The sequence below is a fragment of the Hylobates moloch genome, unplaced genomic scaffold, assembly GCF_009828535.3.
Source record: "Hylobates moloch isolate HMO894 unplaced genomic scaffold, HMol_V3 SCAFFOLD_17, whole genome shotgun sequence".
NCBI lineage: Eukaryota > Metazoa > Chordata > Mammalia > Primates > Hylobatidae > Hylobates > Hylobates moloch.
In genome coordinates this window covers 32,158,398-32,171,352 of record NW_026652292.1, presented here as the reverse complement: position 1 = coordinate 32,171,352, position 12,955 = coordinate 32,158,398, and the positions used below count along the sequence as shown (strand labels likewise).

At 34.7% G+C, this 12,955-nt stretch overlaps 1 protein-coding gene across 1 annotated transcript in view; it reads right to left on the bottom strand.

Annotated features, from left to right (window-relative positions):
- SPEF2 (sperm flagellar 2) overlaps nucleotides 1-12,955 on the bottom strand; it is a 192,537-nt gene that overhangs the window by 110,721 nt on the left and 68,861 nt on the right. Inside the window, exons 11-14 of the mRNA XM_032135721.2 lie at nucleotides 5,857-6,076; nucleotides 4,418-4,572; nucleotides 2,785-2,860; nucleotides 1,354-1,415 (exon numbers count right to left, since the gene is read on the bottom strand). Coding sequence (XP_031991612.1) covers nucleotides 1,354-1,415; nucleotides 2,785-2,860; nucleotides 4,418-4,572; nucleotides 5,857-6,076 — 513 coding nt within the window. The remainder of the gene's footprint in view (nucleotides 1-1,353; nucleotides 1,416-2,784; nucleotides 2,861-4,417; nucleotides 4,573-5,856; nucleotides 6,077-12,955) is intronic.

Sequence of the window (12,955 nt, the reverse complement as noted above, 5' to 3'; positions counted from 1 at the left end):
GGAACTTCCCTAGAGTCTATTCTTAGCTCAGCCACCAGAGTGAGAATTTTATGTCAAATGGTGTGGCTCTATTCCAAACCCTGTTAAAATTCTCCCTTGTACTCCAAATGTCCTCATAATTGCCCGAGGCCCTGACTGACCTGATTCTTTTCCTTTCTCACCTATGTCTCTAACCTCATCCCTTACTAAATACTCTCTGGCCCCGCTGGCCAGACACCTTCCTGCCTCACTATTCTCATGGCCTGGAACACTTCCCCAGATCCAGCAGGCTGGTTCTCTCATCTCTTTCAATCTGCTTAAGGCTCCCTTTCCCAAGGAGGCCTGCCCGATGTCATAAGGTGACCAACTGTGCCTCTTTTGCTGCCCTTGGCCTGTGTTCCTGCTCCCCTTGCTCCCCTCCATGTTTCCTTTTCTCATGACACTCATCATCATCTTCAATATCATATTTATCTCTACGTTCATAGTTTATTATGTCTCTCTCCATTAGAATGTAAACACCATAAGGGCAGGAAATCCTGTCTTTTGTATTCACTGATATATCCAAGTTATTAAAACAGTGTACAAAACAATGTATGCTCTTGGAATTGAATTGAATATGGAATTTGTGAGATTTTAAAATCAATAAATGTAAATATAAAAACATACTTATCCTTTCTGCTAATTCATATTTCAAATTCACAGAGTAAAAATTGTAAGTCCCCCTTTCCTTTTTTTTATTTCCCTTACCATTGCTCATCTTGTTTACAGTTTGGTGTATATCCTTCCAAAACTTTTTCTATCTTTAAGCAGTTTTGAAACCTAAAATATTATAAAACTGTTTTTCATGATGAGATGCATAATAAAAAAATCAAATACAATACAAAAAGTAAAATTCCACTTGATTGAGTCTGGTCATTTTATTTGATGACCAATTAGTTTCCATTAGGAGAAATAGTGAGTGAACTGTTGTAAATATTTTTTCAGGAATTAATAAACAAATTCTGAAGAGTCACCAACAAGAGTAAGGATAAATTCTGGAAAAAATATTTAAAGGTAAAGAGGGTATGAGCGAAATAAAAGTCATAAATTAAATGGTAAAGATGAAATGAATTTGGTCTCAGTCTAAAAGTTTTAAAAGCACATGTTTATTACCCTGGCAAAAGTGAAGAGTAATTTCCACTGCTTTCGATATAAATATTGAGAATACAAAGAATATTAAGTAAAGTCAGGTGAGCTAATATTACACCATCAAATTAACTTTGAAACCAAAGAAGGTCACATTGCAATTTCATTGCATTTGAAGACACTCCAAAACACCATTAATCATGACACGTTTTAATATGCTAGTAGCTAAAATTAGATCATAATACTTACTTTTAAGAAACTATCACTTGATTTGACTTCTTCAGCTTTTGGTGTTTTATCAGCATTAGCACCTAGCAATAGGAAAAGTGGTAAGAACAAATTTCTGGTATTTACACCTAACAACCACAGCAGTGTTTGACCATCTATGGTTTTGGACATAAGGGTTATCAGATCCAGCTATGCCTGAGATACTCAGAGGAAGGAAGTAATAGAATCACCACAGCATAGCTTTTACCTTCACTCACACCATTAAGATCCTGGTCACTATGTGTCTTGGTGTTTCCCCTCCCTCCCTACCTCCCTCCCTTCTCCGCTCCCTTCCTGCATGATCTGAGCTCATAAAAATATAATTAGGAATACTTTAACACAGTCGGGGTTCGCTTTTCAGAAGACAGTCAAGTTTTTCAAAAAAATGTTAAAATGTTATTTTTTTACACTTTTATTTTCCTAGATTACCAAGTTACAAATAAACATCTTAAAAGCAGATGACTCTAGAAGTCAGAGGTGTTTTAAGTTAAATTCTATGATAAAAAAGAGAAGCTTTAAGAGTTTGTTTATAATTACTTAGACTAATGTATAATAAAATATGTAATAAAATACTTATAATAGTTTTAAAAATCAACTAATTTCTTAATTATCTCTTAAGAAACAGATAACAGGAATAAGGGACAGATAGCGTCCTCTTAAGAAGGAAAGTCCAACCTCTCTGGAGTGTTGTATGCTCATAGCAAACCTGGACATTGTTCAGTGGTAATGGCAATAATAATGATAGCACAGGAGGAGCTCGGCTTCATGCAAGAATACGAGGAAGCTATTTAATATGGCAAAGACTTCACTAGCACATACAGGAAAAAATATTTAATACTTAAAATTGTTTTCCTTCAATGGTTCTACAAAGGATCTGAGGGACTGCAGCCCAGATCCCAAGGGAGATAACTTTTTGTTATGTTTGGGAAACTTAGTTGTATTGGTAGTGCCCAAGGCTCAGAATAAACTTAGGAACCACTGTGCATACAGGTTAAAAAGACCAGCCCCTACAGCCTTCTGCAATACAATAAACAAAGCAGAAGCACGTAGAAAGCCCCAATTGTACTCATACACACAGTCTTACACACAGGTGAGAACAAGAAAAGACTGTCTGTCTCCTTGCACGGACAGGAAGAATGAGGGTGATTTATCCTGGCTTCTTTCATAATAGCAGCAAAACTAATCAACTATTCGAAAGAGGCTGAAAAGATTGCCTTGTAATTTTCATTTTATCCCCAGCTGTAGGCAAGACTGATCTTGCTCCCTCTGTCAAATGGCCATATGTAGACAACTATGTAAAACTCCCCTTGGTTCCCGTTTATTTCCCTGAAAGCATGTTTGTGCTCACATACATGTGCTCTCATTGTTTCTCTCTCTAATGTAAATAACAGATGATTTGTTTTGAGATCTTACTAAGTATCGTTTCACCTTCTGTTTCTGGTAATACTTCATCTGAAACTGGACCAGCTGAAAATACATGTTGTGGATCCTTTGGAGAGAAAACAGGGAGGGATTTTACCATTGCTATATTTTAATAATCCTCCTAATTTTATATCTATAGGTAAAGGTTTGAGAACAAATACAATACTTTTTATCTATAACATTAATGATTTTAAGGGAGATTAAAGTTTCAGTCCTAAATTCTTATTTCCAGAAACAAACAATATTGGATGATGATTGCACTTACAGAAATACACAGCAACCTGTGATGTAATCTGTCTTTTGAATGGTCTTCAATTACTATGTAAAATATGCCAACTACTATTTTGAAAAGATAGTGGAACCTGGGGAAAGGGTAAAGTTTATGGAAAACCATCTTGAACAATCCTAGAGATGTCAGTCATAGCCATAAGGTAATTTTTTAAAATGTACATTATCTATTACTTTATTGATTAAAATATAAAGATATTACAACATGGAAGAAGAGATAGCCCACCATGAAGAAAACTTCTCCCAGTTATTTTCAGAATTAGTTGTTACATGATATTTGTTTTTGCAGGCTATGCAAATGATCTGGATCAGATTATCAGCTAATTTATTCAATTGCAGAGGCAGCATAAGGTAGAGAGAGGAAAGAGTAGTGGACTTACAATCTGGAAACTTAATCATAGGGAAGCTATTGACAAGTCTTCTGACTCTAAGCAAACCAATTCACGCTTAGGGTCTTTACTGTGTGCTCTGTAGAATGAAGGAGCTGGACTACATCAAGGATTCTGAAGGTGGTGCTACATTTTCCTATTCACCCCTCCAACCCAGGAATCTTCATGCAATAATGAAATGAGATGCAATATTGATGGGAATATGATACAGGTAAACATTTCAGAGAGCCATCCCCCAATTGAGATCTACTAATATAAATCAGGTGTCAGCATACTACAGCTCATAGACCACAAAGGCCTGCCGACAGTTTTCATACAGTTTCTGAACACCACTTAAGCAGCCGACCACTGTGAGACTGGAGACAAAGACAGGAGTCCTTCTCTACCTCTGTACCTGCTGGGATTCAACACCTACCTCAGCCACTGCCCAGGGCCAGCATTGGTCCCTGACTATACACTGGGGACTTTGATGTTAGCAACTGCCAGAAGCTGAGTGGGAGATCTCGGTCCAGGAGTTGGTGACTTCTTGAGTTCCCCTAAAACAATCATATGCCACCCTCCCCAACCTCCACAATTCAATCACTTCACCCACCCCCACTTACCAGCTAGTGGCTCTTTCCTTGGGAGAATGGCTCCAGTTGATGGCTACTAGAACCAAAGGGGGCCCATCGCACAAGACAGTCCACCCAGACAAACTGGTGGGAAGCAGCAGTTTTCTCTCTTGTTATACAAGTACCCACATAATATCCTCGATTTTACCTCTTGGCCTAAAATTTGTCCTAAATATTTAACTTAAATATTTATTCTCTAGACTTTTGCAGAACCTAAACTTTTACTCTCTGGGTCTGTACAGAAGAAACTTCTGGTCTAGAAGACCTTTTAAATTCCATCCAGCTCCAAATCTCTAATGTACTAGGCGCAGAAGAGAAAACTAGAATCACACTTGCCTGGCTTTCTTTAATCTCCTCTTGCAGAACTGGTAGAGCATCTTCTTCGTCTTTTTTCTGAATTGGTAGGACCTCACTGACTTTTTCATTGTCATGAAATGCTTGGATAGCTTCTTGGACAAGAGTGTCAATAGAAAGTATCTGTATAGGAAAGTCTAAAGTACAAAAGATAATTTTATAAATAGCTTTTCATTTGGGAAATTGAAATTGTTGTGTTTATGTGCTGGTTTTGCCCTATAACGCTGTCTTTCAGGCCCACTAGAACTGTCTTTTGGATAAAGTTTCTTTTTTGTTTTGTTTGGTTTGTTTTGTTTGAGATGGAGGCTCGCTCTGTTGCCTAGGCTGGAGTGCAGTGGCACGATCTCAGCTCACTGCAACCTTTGTCTCCCGGGTTCAAGCAATTCTCCTGCCTCAGCCTCCTGAGTAGCTGGGATTACAGGTGCCCGCCACCACACCCAGCTAATTTTTGTATTTTTAGTAGAGATGGGGTTTCACCATGTTGGACAGGCTGATCTCAAACTCTTGACCTCAGGTGATCCACCCGTCTCGGCCTTCCAAAGTGCAGGGATTACAAGCATGAGCTGCTGCACCCAGCTGGATCAAGCTTCTTTTTAAAAAACGTGATAAGGCTGGGTGTGGTGGCTCATGCTTGTAATCCTGGCATTTTTGGGGGCTGAGGTGGGTGGATCACGAGATCAGGAGATTGAGACCATCCTGGCCAACATGGTGAAACCCTGTCTCTACTAAAAATACAAAAATTAGCTGGGTGTGGTGGTGCATATCTGTAGTCCCAGCTTGAACCTGGGAAGCGGAGGTTGCAGCGAGCCGAGACTGTGCCACTGCACTTCAGCCTGGGCCGACAGAGCGAGACTCTGTCTCGAAAAAATAAATAAACAAATAAAAATAAAAGGAAGATAAAAATTGTGATAAAATTCATAAAACATAAAGTTAAGCACTTCCACCATTTAAAGGATACATTTCAGTAGCACTTAGACATTCACAATGTGTGCAACTATCACCATTATTTTGTTCCTGAAATTTTTAATCACCCTAAAAGGAAATCCCAAATCAATTGCTGTGACTCCTCATTCCCCTACCCCTGACTCTGGCATCCAATAATTCGACTTCTTTCTCTATGGATTTGCCTATTTTGGATATTTCATACAAATGGGCTCATACATTATGTCACCTTTTGTGTCTGGCTTTTTTCACTTAGCATAATGTTGTCAAGGATCATCCATGTTGTAGCATGTATCAATATTTCACTCATTTTTATGGCTGAATAATCATAGCCTGGAAAATTATAAAACTTTTGATGATAGAGATTTCCCAACATATCAGCAGTGCTTCTTGTATGTTTTTTATACACATAGACATTTGCAGCTACAGTCAGTGTAAACAGGACCTAATGGCAGGGAGAGTAGGAGAAGAAATTCTACCTTTTTGTAGAGACCTTAAAATGGTAGTTTTTCCACTTAATGTTTTCCCCAGTAAGCATCCTTTAACAGCAAATGAAGGTAATTCAGGTGTTGTTGATTCCGCTCGAGGAGGAAGAGATTTTTCAACTAGCCTGTGAAGAATATGGCCCAGTATGCAATTGTTGGAGGGTGGTAAATTGTCAACCATTTCTTCTGGTAAGGCCCACTCTCCAACCATGTTCTGTAAAAATAACAATCAAATAAACAGAAATATTCTGAAAAGTGGAATTTAGGTATATGAAATATTTAAATGTTAAAAGTAAATCCAAATTATAGCCAACAAAAGCCAATCAATACTTTAATTATATTATAAAAATGAGTAATAACATTAATAATAGTTTCATATTACAGGGCAGAAAAATGCTTCTTACATAAAAGCAAAGAAAAAAACTAAAAAATCTTAGCTTATGAAAGTGAGCATATAAATTGAGGCATTTTGTAATCTAGGTTGAACATTAAGACATTTAAACTGATGTTATCACCAGTAAGCAGATAAAAGACAGTAGTCATTTCTCTGCTATCTTATGCAAGTATTAAATTTATTTTATAATATTTTAAAGTAATAAAGAAAAAGAGAATTTTCATGCTCAATATCTCTAAGTCTACCGTGTTTAACTCCCACTTTATTCAGGCTTCTTGATGAAATGATCAAATGATTAGATGGAGGGAAAAAACACTGTATGGATCACATTCTCTGACTTCCATGTAATATAATTAGAAGTTGATTTTAGAAATATAAAAAAAAAGTATTTAAAATGAAAAGCGTTCTTTAAAAATAATTCTTGTATGAAAGAGGAAATTGAGATTATAAAGTCTAAAAGGAACATTAAAACAACAGATTTATTAAAAATATGGGGTCGGATCAAACTGTACACATAGGAAAATGCCCCTTAGCCTAAAATGCCTTGATCGAGGTGCAGTGTTCAATAAATCAGTAGAGTGACCAGAGTAAATAATAATCTACTGAATATTTCAAAATAGCTAGTAGAGAACAATTCAATGTTCCTAGAATAAAGAAAAGATAAATGTTTAATATGACAGATATCCCAATTACCTTGATTTGATTATTACATATTTTATAAATGCATCAATACATGTGTTTATTATGAATCAATAAAAAATAAAATAAAAAAGAAGGAAAATAAAGTAGCCATTAAAATAGAGAATAAAAGTAATTTTAAAATAATCAAACTAGGAAGAAGAAACTTGTAAAAATAAAAATGGAAATTAATAAATTACAGAGTAAAACTATCCAGATACTCTTTATTGATAAAATTCTGAAACTTATCCCTATTAATAATGGATAATGAAATTACTACTTTGACACAAAAGAGAAGAATAGTAAGTATCAATGTTGTAGCATAATAGGAAAAAAGGTAACAGCAGACACATGTACCCTCTGTTCATCATAGCACTATTCACAATAGCAAAAACATGGAATCAACCCAAGTGCCCATGAAGAGTGGAATGGATAAAGAAAATGTGGTATATGTACACCATGGAATAGTGCACAGCCATAAAAAAATAATGATATCTTGTCTTTAGCAGCAATATGGGTGCAGCTGGAGGCCATTATCTTAAGCAAACTAATGCAGAAGCAGAAAATCAATACTGCATGTTCTCACTTATAAGTGGGAGCTAAACATTGAGTACACATGGACATAACGATGAGAACAGTGAACACTGGGGACTACTAGAGGGAGGAGATGGGGAGAGTGCAAGGGCTAAAAAGCTACCTATTGGGAACTATGCTCACTAGCTGGATGACAGGTTCAGTCATACCCCAAACCTAGCATTATGCAATATACTTCCGTAATATTTGTGCAATATACCTCTGTAACAATCTGTAACAAATGTTACAGAAGTATATTGCATGGTATAATTTTAATAAAAGTAGGAAGTGGGAAGAAAAAGAAAATGTTAGGTACAACTATACTATAATAAATTTGGATTTATAACTGTATGGTAATAAATGATATTCTAAGAAAGTGCAAATAAATAAAATTAAATTAAATCTTTGAAAAGATAAAAGCCATGAAAGAAATGAAAAAGATGTCATAGAACTATACTTATGAAAATTGAAGACACTAATGGTTTACAGAAAAATTTTCTTTCCTTAACTGAACTGAAATTTAAATGTTTAAAAGTCTTCTAGAGTACAGAAGAAGATAGAAAGCTTTCCTGTTTATTTGGCAAGACTAATATAACCCTTATACAGAAAATGTATAGAAGATAATTGACAGAAACAACATCCCAAAAGAAAACTACAAGCCAATCTCACCTGGAAATATTTGGCACAAATCATGTATACAATATTTAAGCCAACATAATATTAACAGACAATGAAGACACTAATTGACATTGACTGCATACTATGTAGCATATACTGTTGTTTTCATGCATTATCTCAAATGATTCTCACACAACTCTTACACAAGTATTATTATTATCTTCCTGATTTATAGAAGAAAAATCTGAGTATTGCAAAGACTAAGTTATTTTTCCATGGTCATAATAAAGAGTAACGGCAAAACCTAGACTGGAACCCGGGCAGTCAGATCCCAGAACATGTACTCATACCCAGTATATGATGTTGACTTTATCCCACCATGACTGAATAAGAATTATTCCATGAATCCAAGGAAGGCTAAATACTAGAAAGCCTATGTACTATATGCATTAATAGGTTAAAATAAAAAAAAGCATATGATCATTTTGACAAATAAACAGCTGATAAAACTCAAAATTCATTTCTGATTTTAAAAACACAAGAAAAATAAACAATAAAACAATATCTTAGTAAATTATAAATTGAAGATAACTTTCCTAACACTCTCTGGACCAATGGTAAATCAAAATAAACGACACATTTTTCCATTAAAGGCAAGAACAAGAAAATGTTGCTCATCATGAGTACTATCAGTCACATTATTTGGGAAGTTCTAGCCAGTGCAACAAAATAAGAAAAAGAAAGAAGCAGCAGTGTCTCTAGAAGTAATGGTGGCTACTGAAGAGCAGAGTTCCTGGTGCAGAGCTGGCAGCTATAACCTGAACTGCCACTAGTGCTCTGGGGTGGTGGTGGCAGTGACAGTTTTCTTGTCAGACTTTGCTATGATGGTTCCGGTGATTTTCTTTGGAAGTTTAACCTTGAGCCTACTTCTTGAGCCCACCTACGGATTCTCTGAGCCACCCACCATATTTTGAGTATTTTCTTTTCCTGCTTATTCAACAAGAGTCCATTATTTTGCCTGCAAATTTTTTGCTTGCAATTTTTTTTTTTGCTTGCAAAAGCTGACAAAATCAACAGAATTAACAAAAAATGTATAGATTCTGTAAACAGAAAGCTTCAAAATTTGACTATTAAGAAAAATGACTTGAATAGAGGGTGAGATAAAAAGGTTCAAAATTATAAACCATTTAATTCTCCTCCAAATTAATCTAACTTAATGTTTAATGACAACAAAAGTGCTAGTGTCATTTCCCCCTAGTTATTGCTCAAAGGTTGATATGACAAATGATTTGAAAGTTAAAGTGGGCCTGGTGTGGTGGCTCACGCCTGTAATCCCAGCACTTTGGGAGACCGAGGTGGGCAGATCACGAGGTCAGGAGTTCGAAACCAGCCTGACCAAGATGGCAAAACCCCGTCTCTACTAAAAATCCAAAAATTTGCGCCACTGCACTCCAGCCTGGGCGACAGAGCTAGACTCCATCTCAAAAAAAATGTTAAAGTGCAGGAAGAAATATAATGGGCAAAAAAAAAATCTATTAAAAATACTTTAAAAGGAAAGTAATGGGAGTGTTGCCTCCTAAGTTATGAAAGCACTTTTTAAAAATACGGTAATGAAAAGAATGAGTTGCAGGGACAGAATATTCAGTGTGCAAAAATATAGAGTCCAGAAACGGATCTAATTATATGTAAAAGTTTAGTATGTAATAAGGTTTATACTTCACATTAGCAGAGAAAGATTATTTTACAACTGGTATTTGAATAACTAGTTATATATTTGGAAAAAATAATGTTAGATATCCTTATACTTTCATAAAAATAAATTCACACCAGAAGAATGAACGACATAAACAAGAAATCTAACAGCATCAAAATTTGGGCGAACACTTATATGCTCCACGATTGTTTTCCCAAGCATAACACCAAAGCTGAAAACCACAAAGGAAAAAGTTGGTAGTTTGATTATACTCTATAAAAATAAAATCTTCCGCACATCCTCAAGCACACACACACAAACACACATAACTCACTCACACACTTCAAAAACAAAAAACAAAAGCAAAATATCTGCAATATAGAGATATGTGTATATACATATATATTTGACAAAAGGTTAAGAATTTTAGTACATAAAATATGTAATCAGAAAAAGAAAAATAACAGAAAAATGGTGGAAAGGATATAAATGGGCAATTTTGACAGTAGAACAAAATGGCCAATGAGTTTATAAAGAAATGTTCAAATTCATAGTAATAAAAGATATCCAGATCAAGCAATGATGTATCATATTTTGCCTAAAACCAAAAGATGGAGTCATACTTCTCATTCACCACTATTGAGAGGGTAAATTAGTATATTGATTTATTATATTTTCTAAAGTGTCCAAAATTGCTGTAATAGTTCTGTCATAACAATAAAAATAATTAAGACATACAAGCCAGATAAGAATTAATATTTTTTATTTACATACACATATAGGTAAAATGGTATTTTTCTATAGTCACTTGAGGATCTTTAAAAATTATCTTCAGTGCACATAAAATATATTTAGTAATGTGATTATGTGATAATTTCATTACCTAGATATTATTCCATTTGCACTCTATCAAAGACAAAGAATAGAAATACATGTAATTTATATTTTAAGATTATTTGGAATTAGAACATATAACCTATTTATTAAACTATTCAAACTTCAAAAAACCCCAAAATATTGTTTCAGCAGTGCAGAGATGTCAAATCATAGTGGAATATTGAAAATTAGAAATTCCAAGATACATTAGTATTTTTTTAATCATGTAAGTCTCCTCAAAATTGTATCTCAGATGATCAATTCTATTAGCACTTGTATTATATCACTGCCCCTAATCATCTTGATGTAAGTCTTTTCGGTCCAAAGATCAGGGATAGAGAAACATAAGCAAAGCCCATTTGGGGAGATAAAGGAGCTCCCTCATCAAAATAGGTGCTTGTGAAATCCAAAGAGGGAACCAAAACAAAAGACAGGGTACATTATATTTCATTATATTTCTTTAAGAAACACCAGCCAACTTCTGCTAGTCTGGATTGTCTTAAGTCAGTTAGATTTTTTTTTTTTTTTTTTTTTTTTTTGTGGAAGGTATGTGTCTTTGCCTTGTGTATGATTTAGCTCATTTCCTAACCATTTTCTGGAGGGGGCCTCTCTGAAAAGATCTAGTTTAAAAATTATTGGCCAAATTTGACCACTAATTTGAATGACATTTTTTTTCATTTTAGTCAAATAGATGATGTATGGTTTATAAATATTACTACACTATCATTAAGTAATGAGCAAGTCACATTTTTGGCTTATAAATAAATGCCGATATTATATTTTTAATCCTTAACTCTTGATTAATATGACAAAGTGGACCTTAGTAACAGATTAAGTCTACAAGTGGAGTTATTTATTTAAATAACTTGAAGTAAGAAAAGTTTGTTTAGGCCGCTTTTGACAATATTTCTATAATTATGCTATGTCATATATAAATAAGTATATCCCTATGTTCTTGCTTTTCTTTCATCAGTATTCTTTTCATACCCATTATCTGACAAAACACACTTACTCAGAATATAAGTTGTCAAATTTGGTAAGTGCTATGAATGGCTTGTCTGGTTTAGTGCCAGAATTTCTGATATGAGAACGCTGCAGATAAGAAAATACTTTTTGAAACAAATTTTTAAAACCCCAAAGTACTCGTAGTAAGTTTTTCTTTAAAATTGGTGTAATGTAGTTATACACAAATTTTAGTATATTTAGTATATAAATATAATCCTATTTGACTGCCACTTCTATACATACTACCCTGTATTTATAAAAATTATTTTGTTTTAGTTTACTGCCTTTGTTTTTTCTAGGAGCTCTGTGCATAATAATAATCTGCATTGTCCAAAATTAGCCAAATACTAATTGGATCTGCAAAATTACTGGTTGCACTATAATTGATTACTTGCTTCTGCTTTCATTCATTGGAATTATTTGTACTTCGAATTAGACAAATGGTGATTATTTTATGTAATGTGGCCAATTAGAAACTAACCAAATAAGAAAACAGAAGCTATAGAAATTATGTAATTTTACAATAAAAAAGGTGATAATTCCAAGGCCAAGTTGAAGTGGAAAGTTGCCAATATTTTAATGATTTTGAGTGTGCAGTTACTTAACCCTTTTTAAAGGAAACAGTCCTAAGCTTAAATCAGATGACTTAAGTTTCTATTATATAACACTTCTGCTACTTGCTTGCTTTGCACGCTCATTAATTCCATCATCTTTGCAGCATAATAACAATATGTATCTCACCAGATTGTTGTAAAGATTAAGTGAAATAATGCTTGTGTGAGGAGCCTATGTGACCTCTGACTATATACAGTTTAGGAGTTCTCAGGCAGCTGCTGCATGCACGTAAGAGTGCCACATCCAGCTGCACTCCAATCTGAAAGGTCTGCTTCCTCACAAAAAATCCCAATAGCCCTCTTCCATCACTAAGCTAGCTGTAGAATGTGGCCAAATGGAATAGGACGTCACTGTGAAGAGAACAGAATGCTTAGGTTAGAAGAACTGAAGCCTGACCTGTAGAGATAAGCAGATAAAGGATTTGGTGGAACACATTGAGCAGAATCACTGTCAAAATAAAGCCTATGAAGTTCCTAGCAAAGACCAAAAATAAAGGCTGAGTTAAGGTAAGCATCTCAAAGGGGATGAAATCAGAACATGATGAGTGAAAAGAGATCAGAAGAACTGGAGAAAGAAGAAATTCAGACTAGAATGATGGTTACTAGTTTAACTACAATGAGCTAAAGAGATTTACTAGTTCA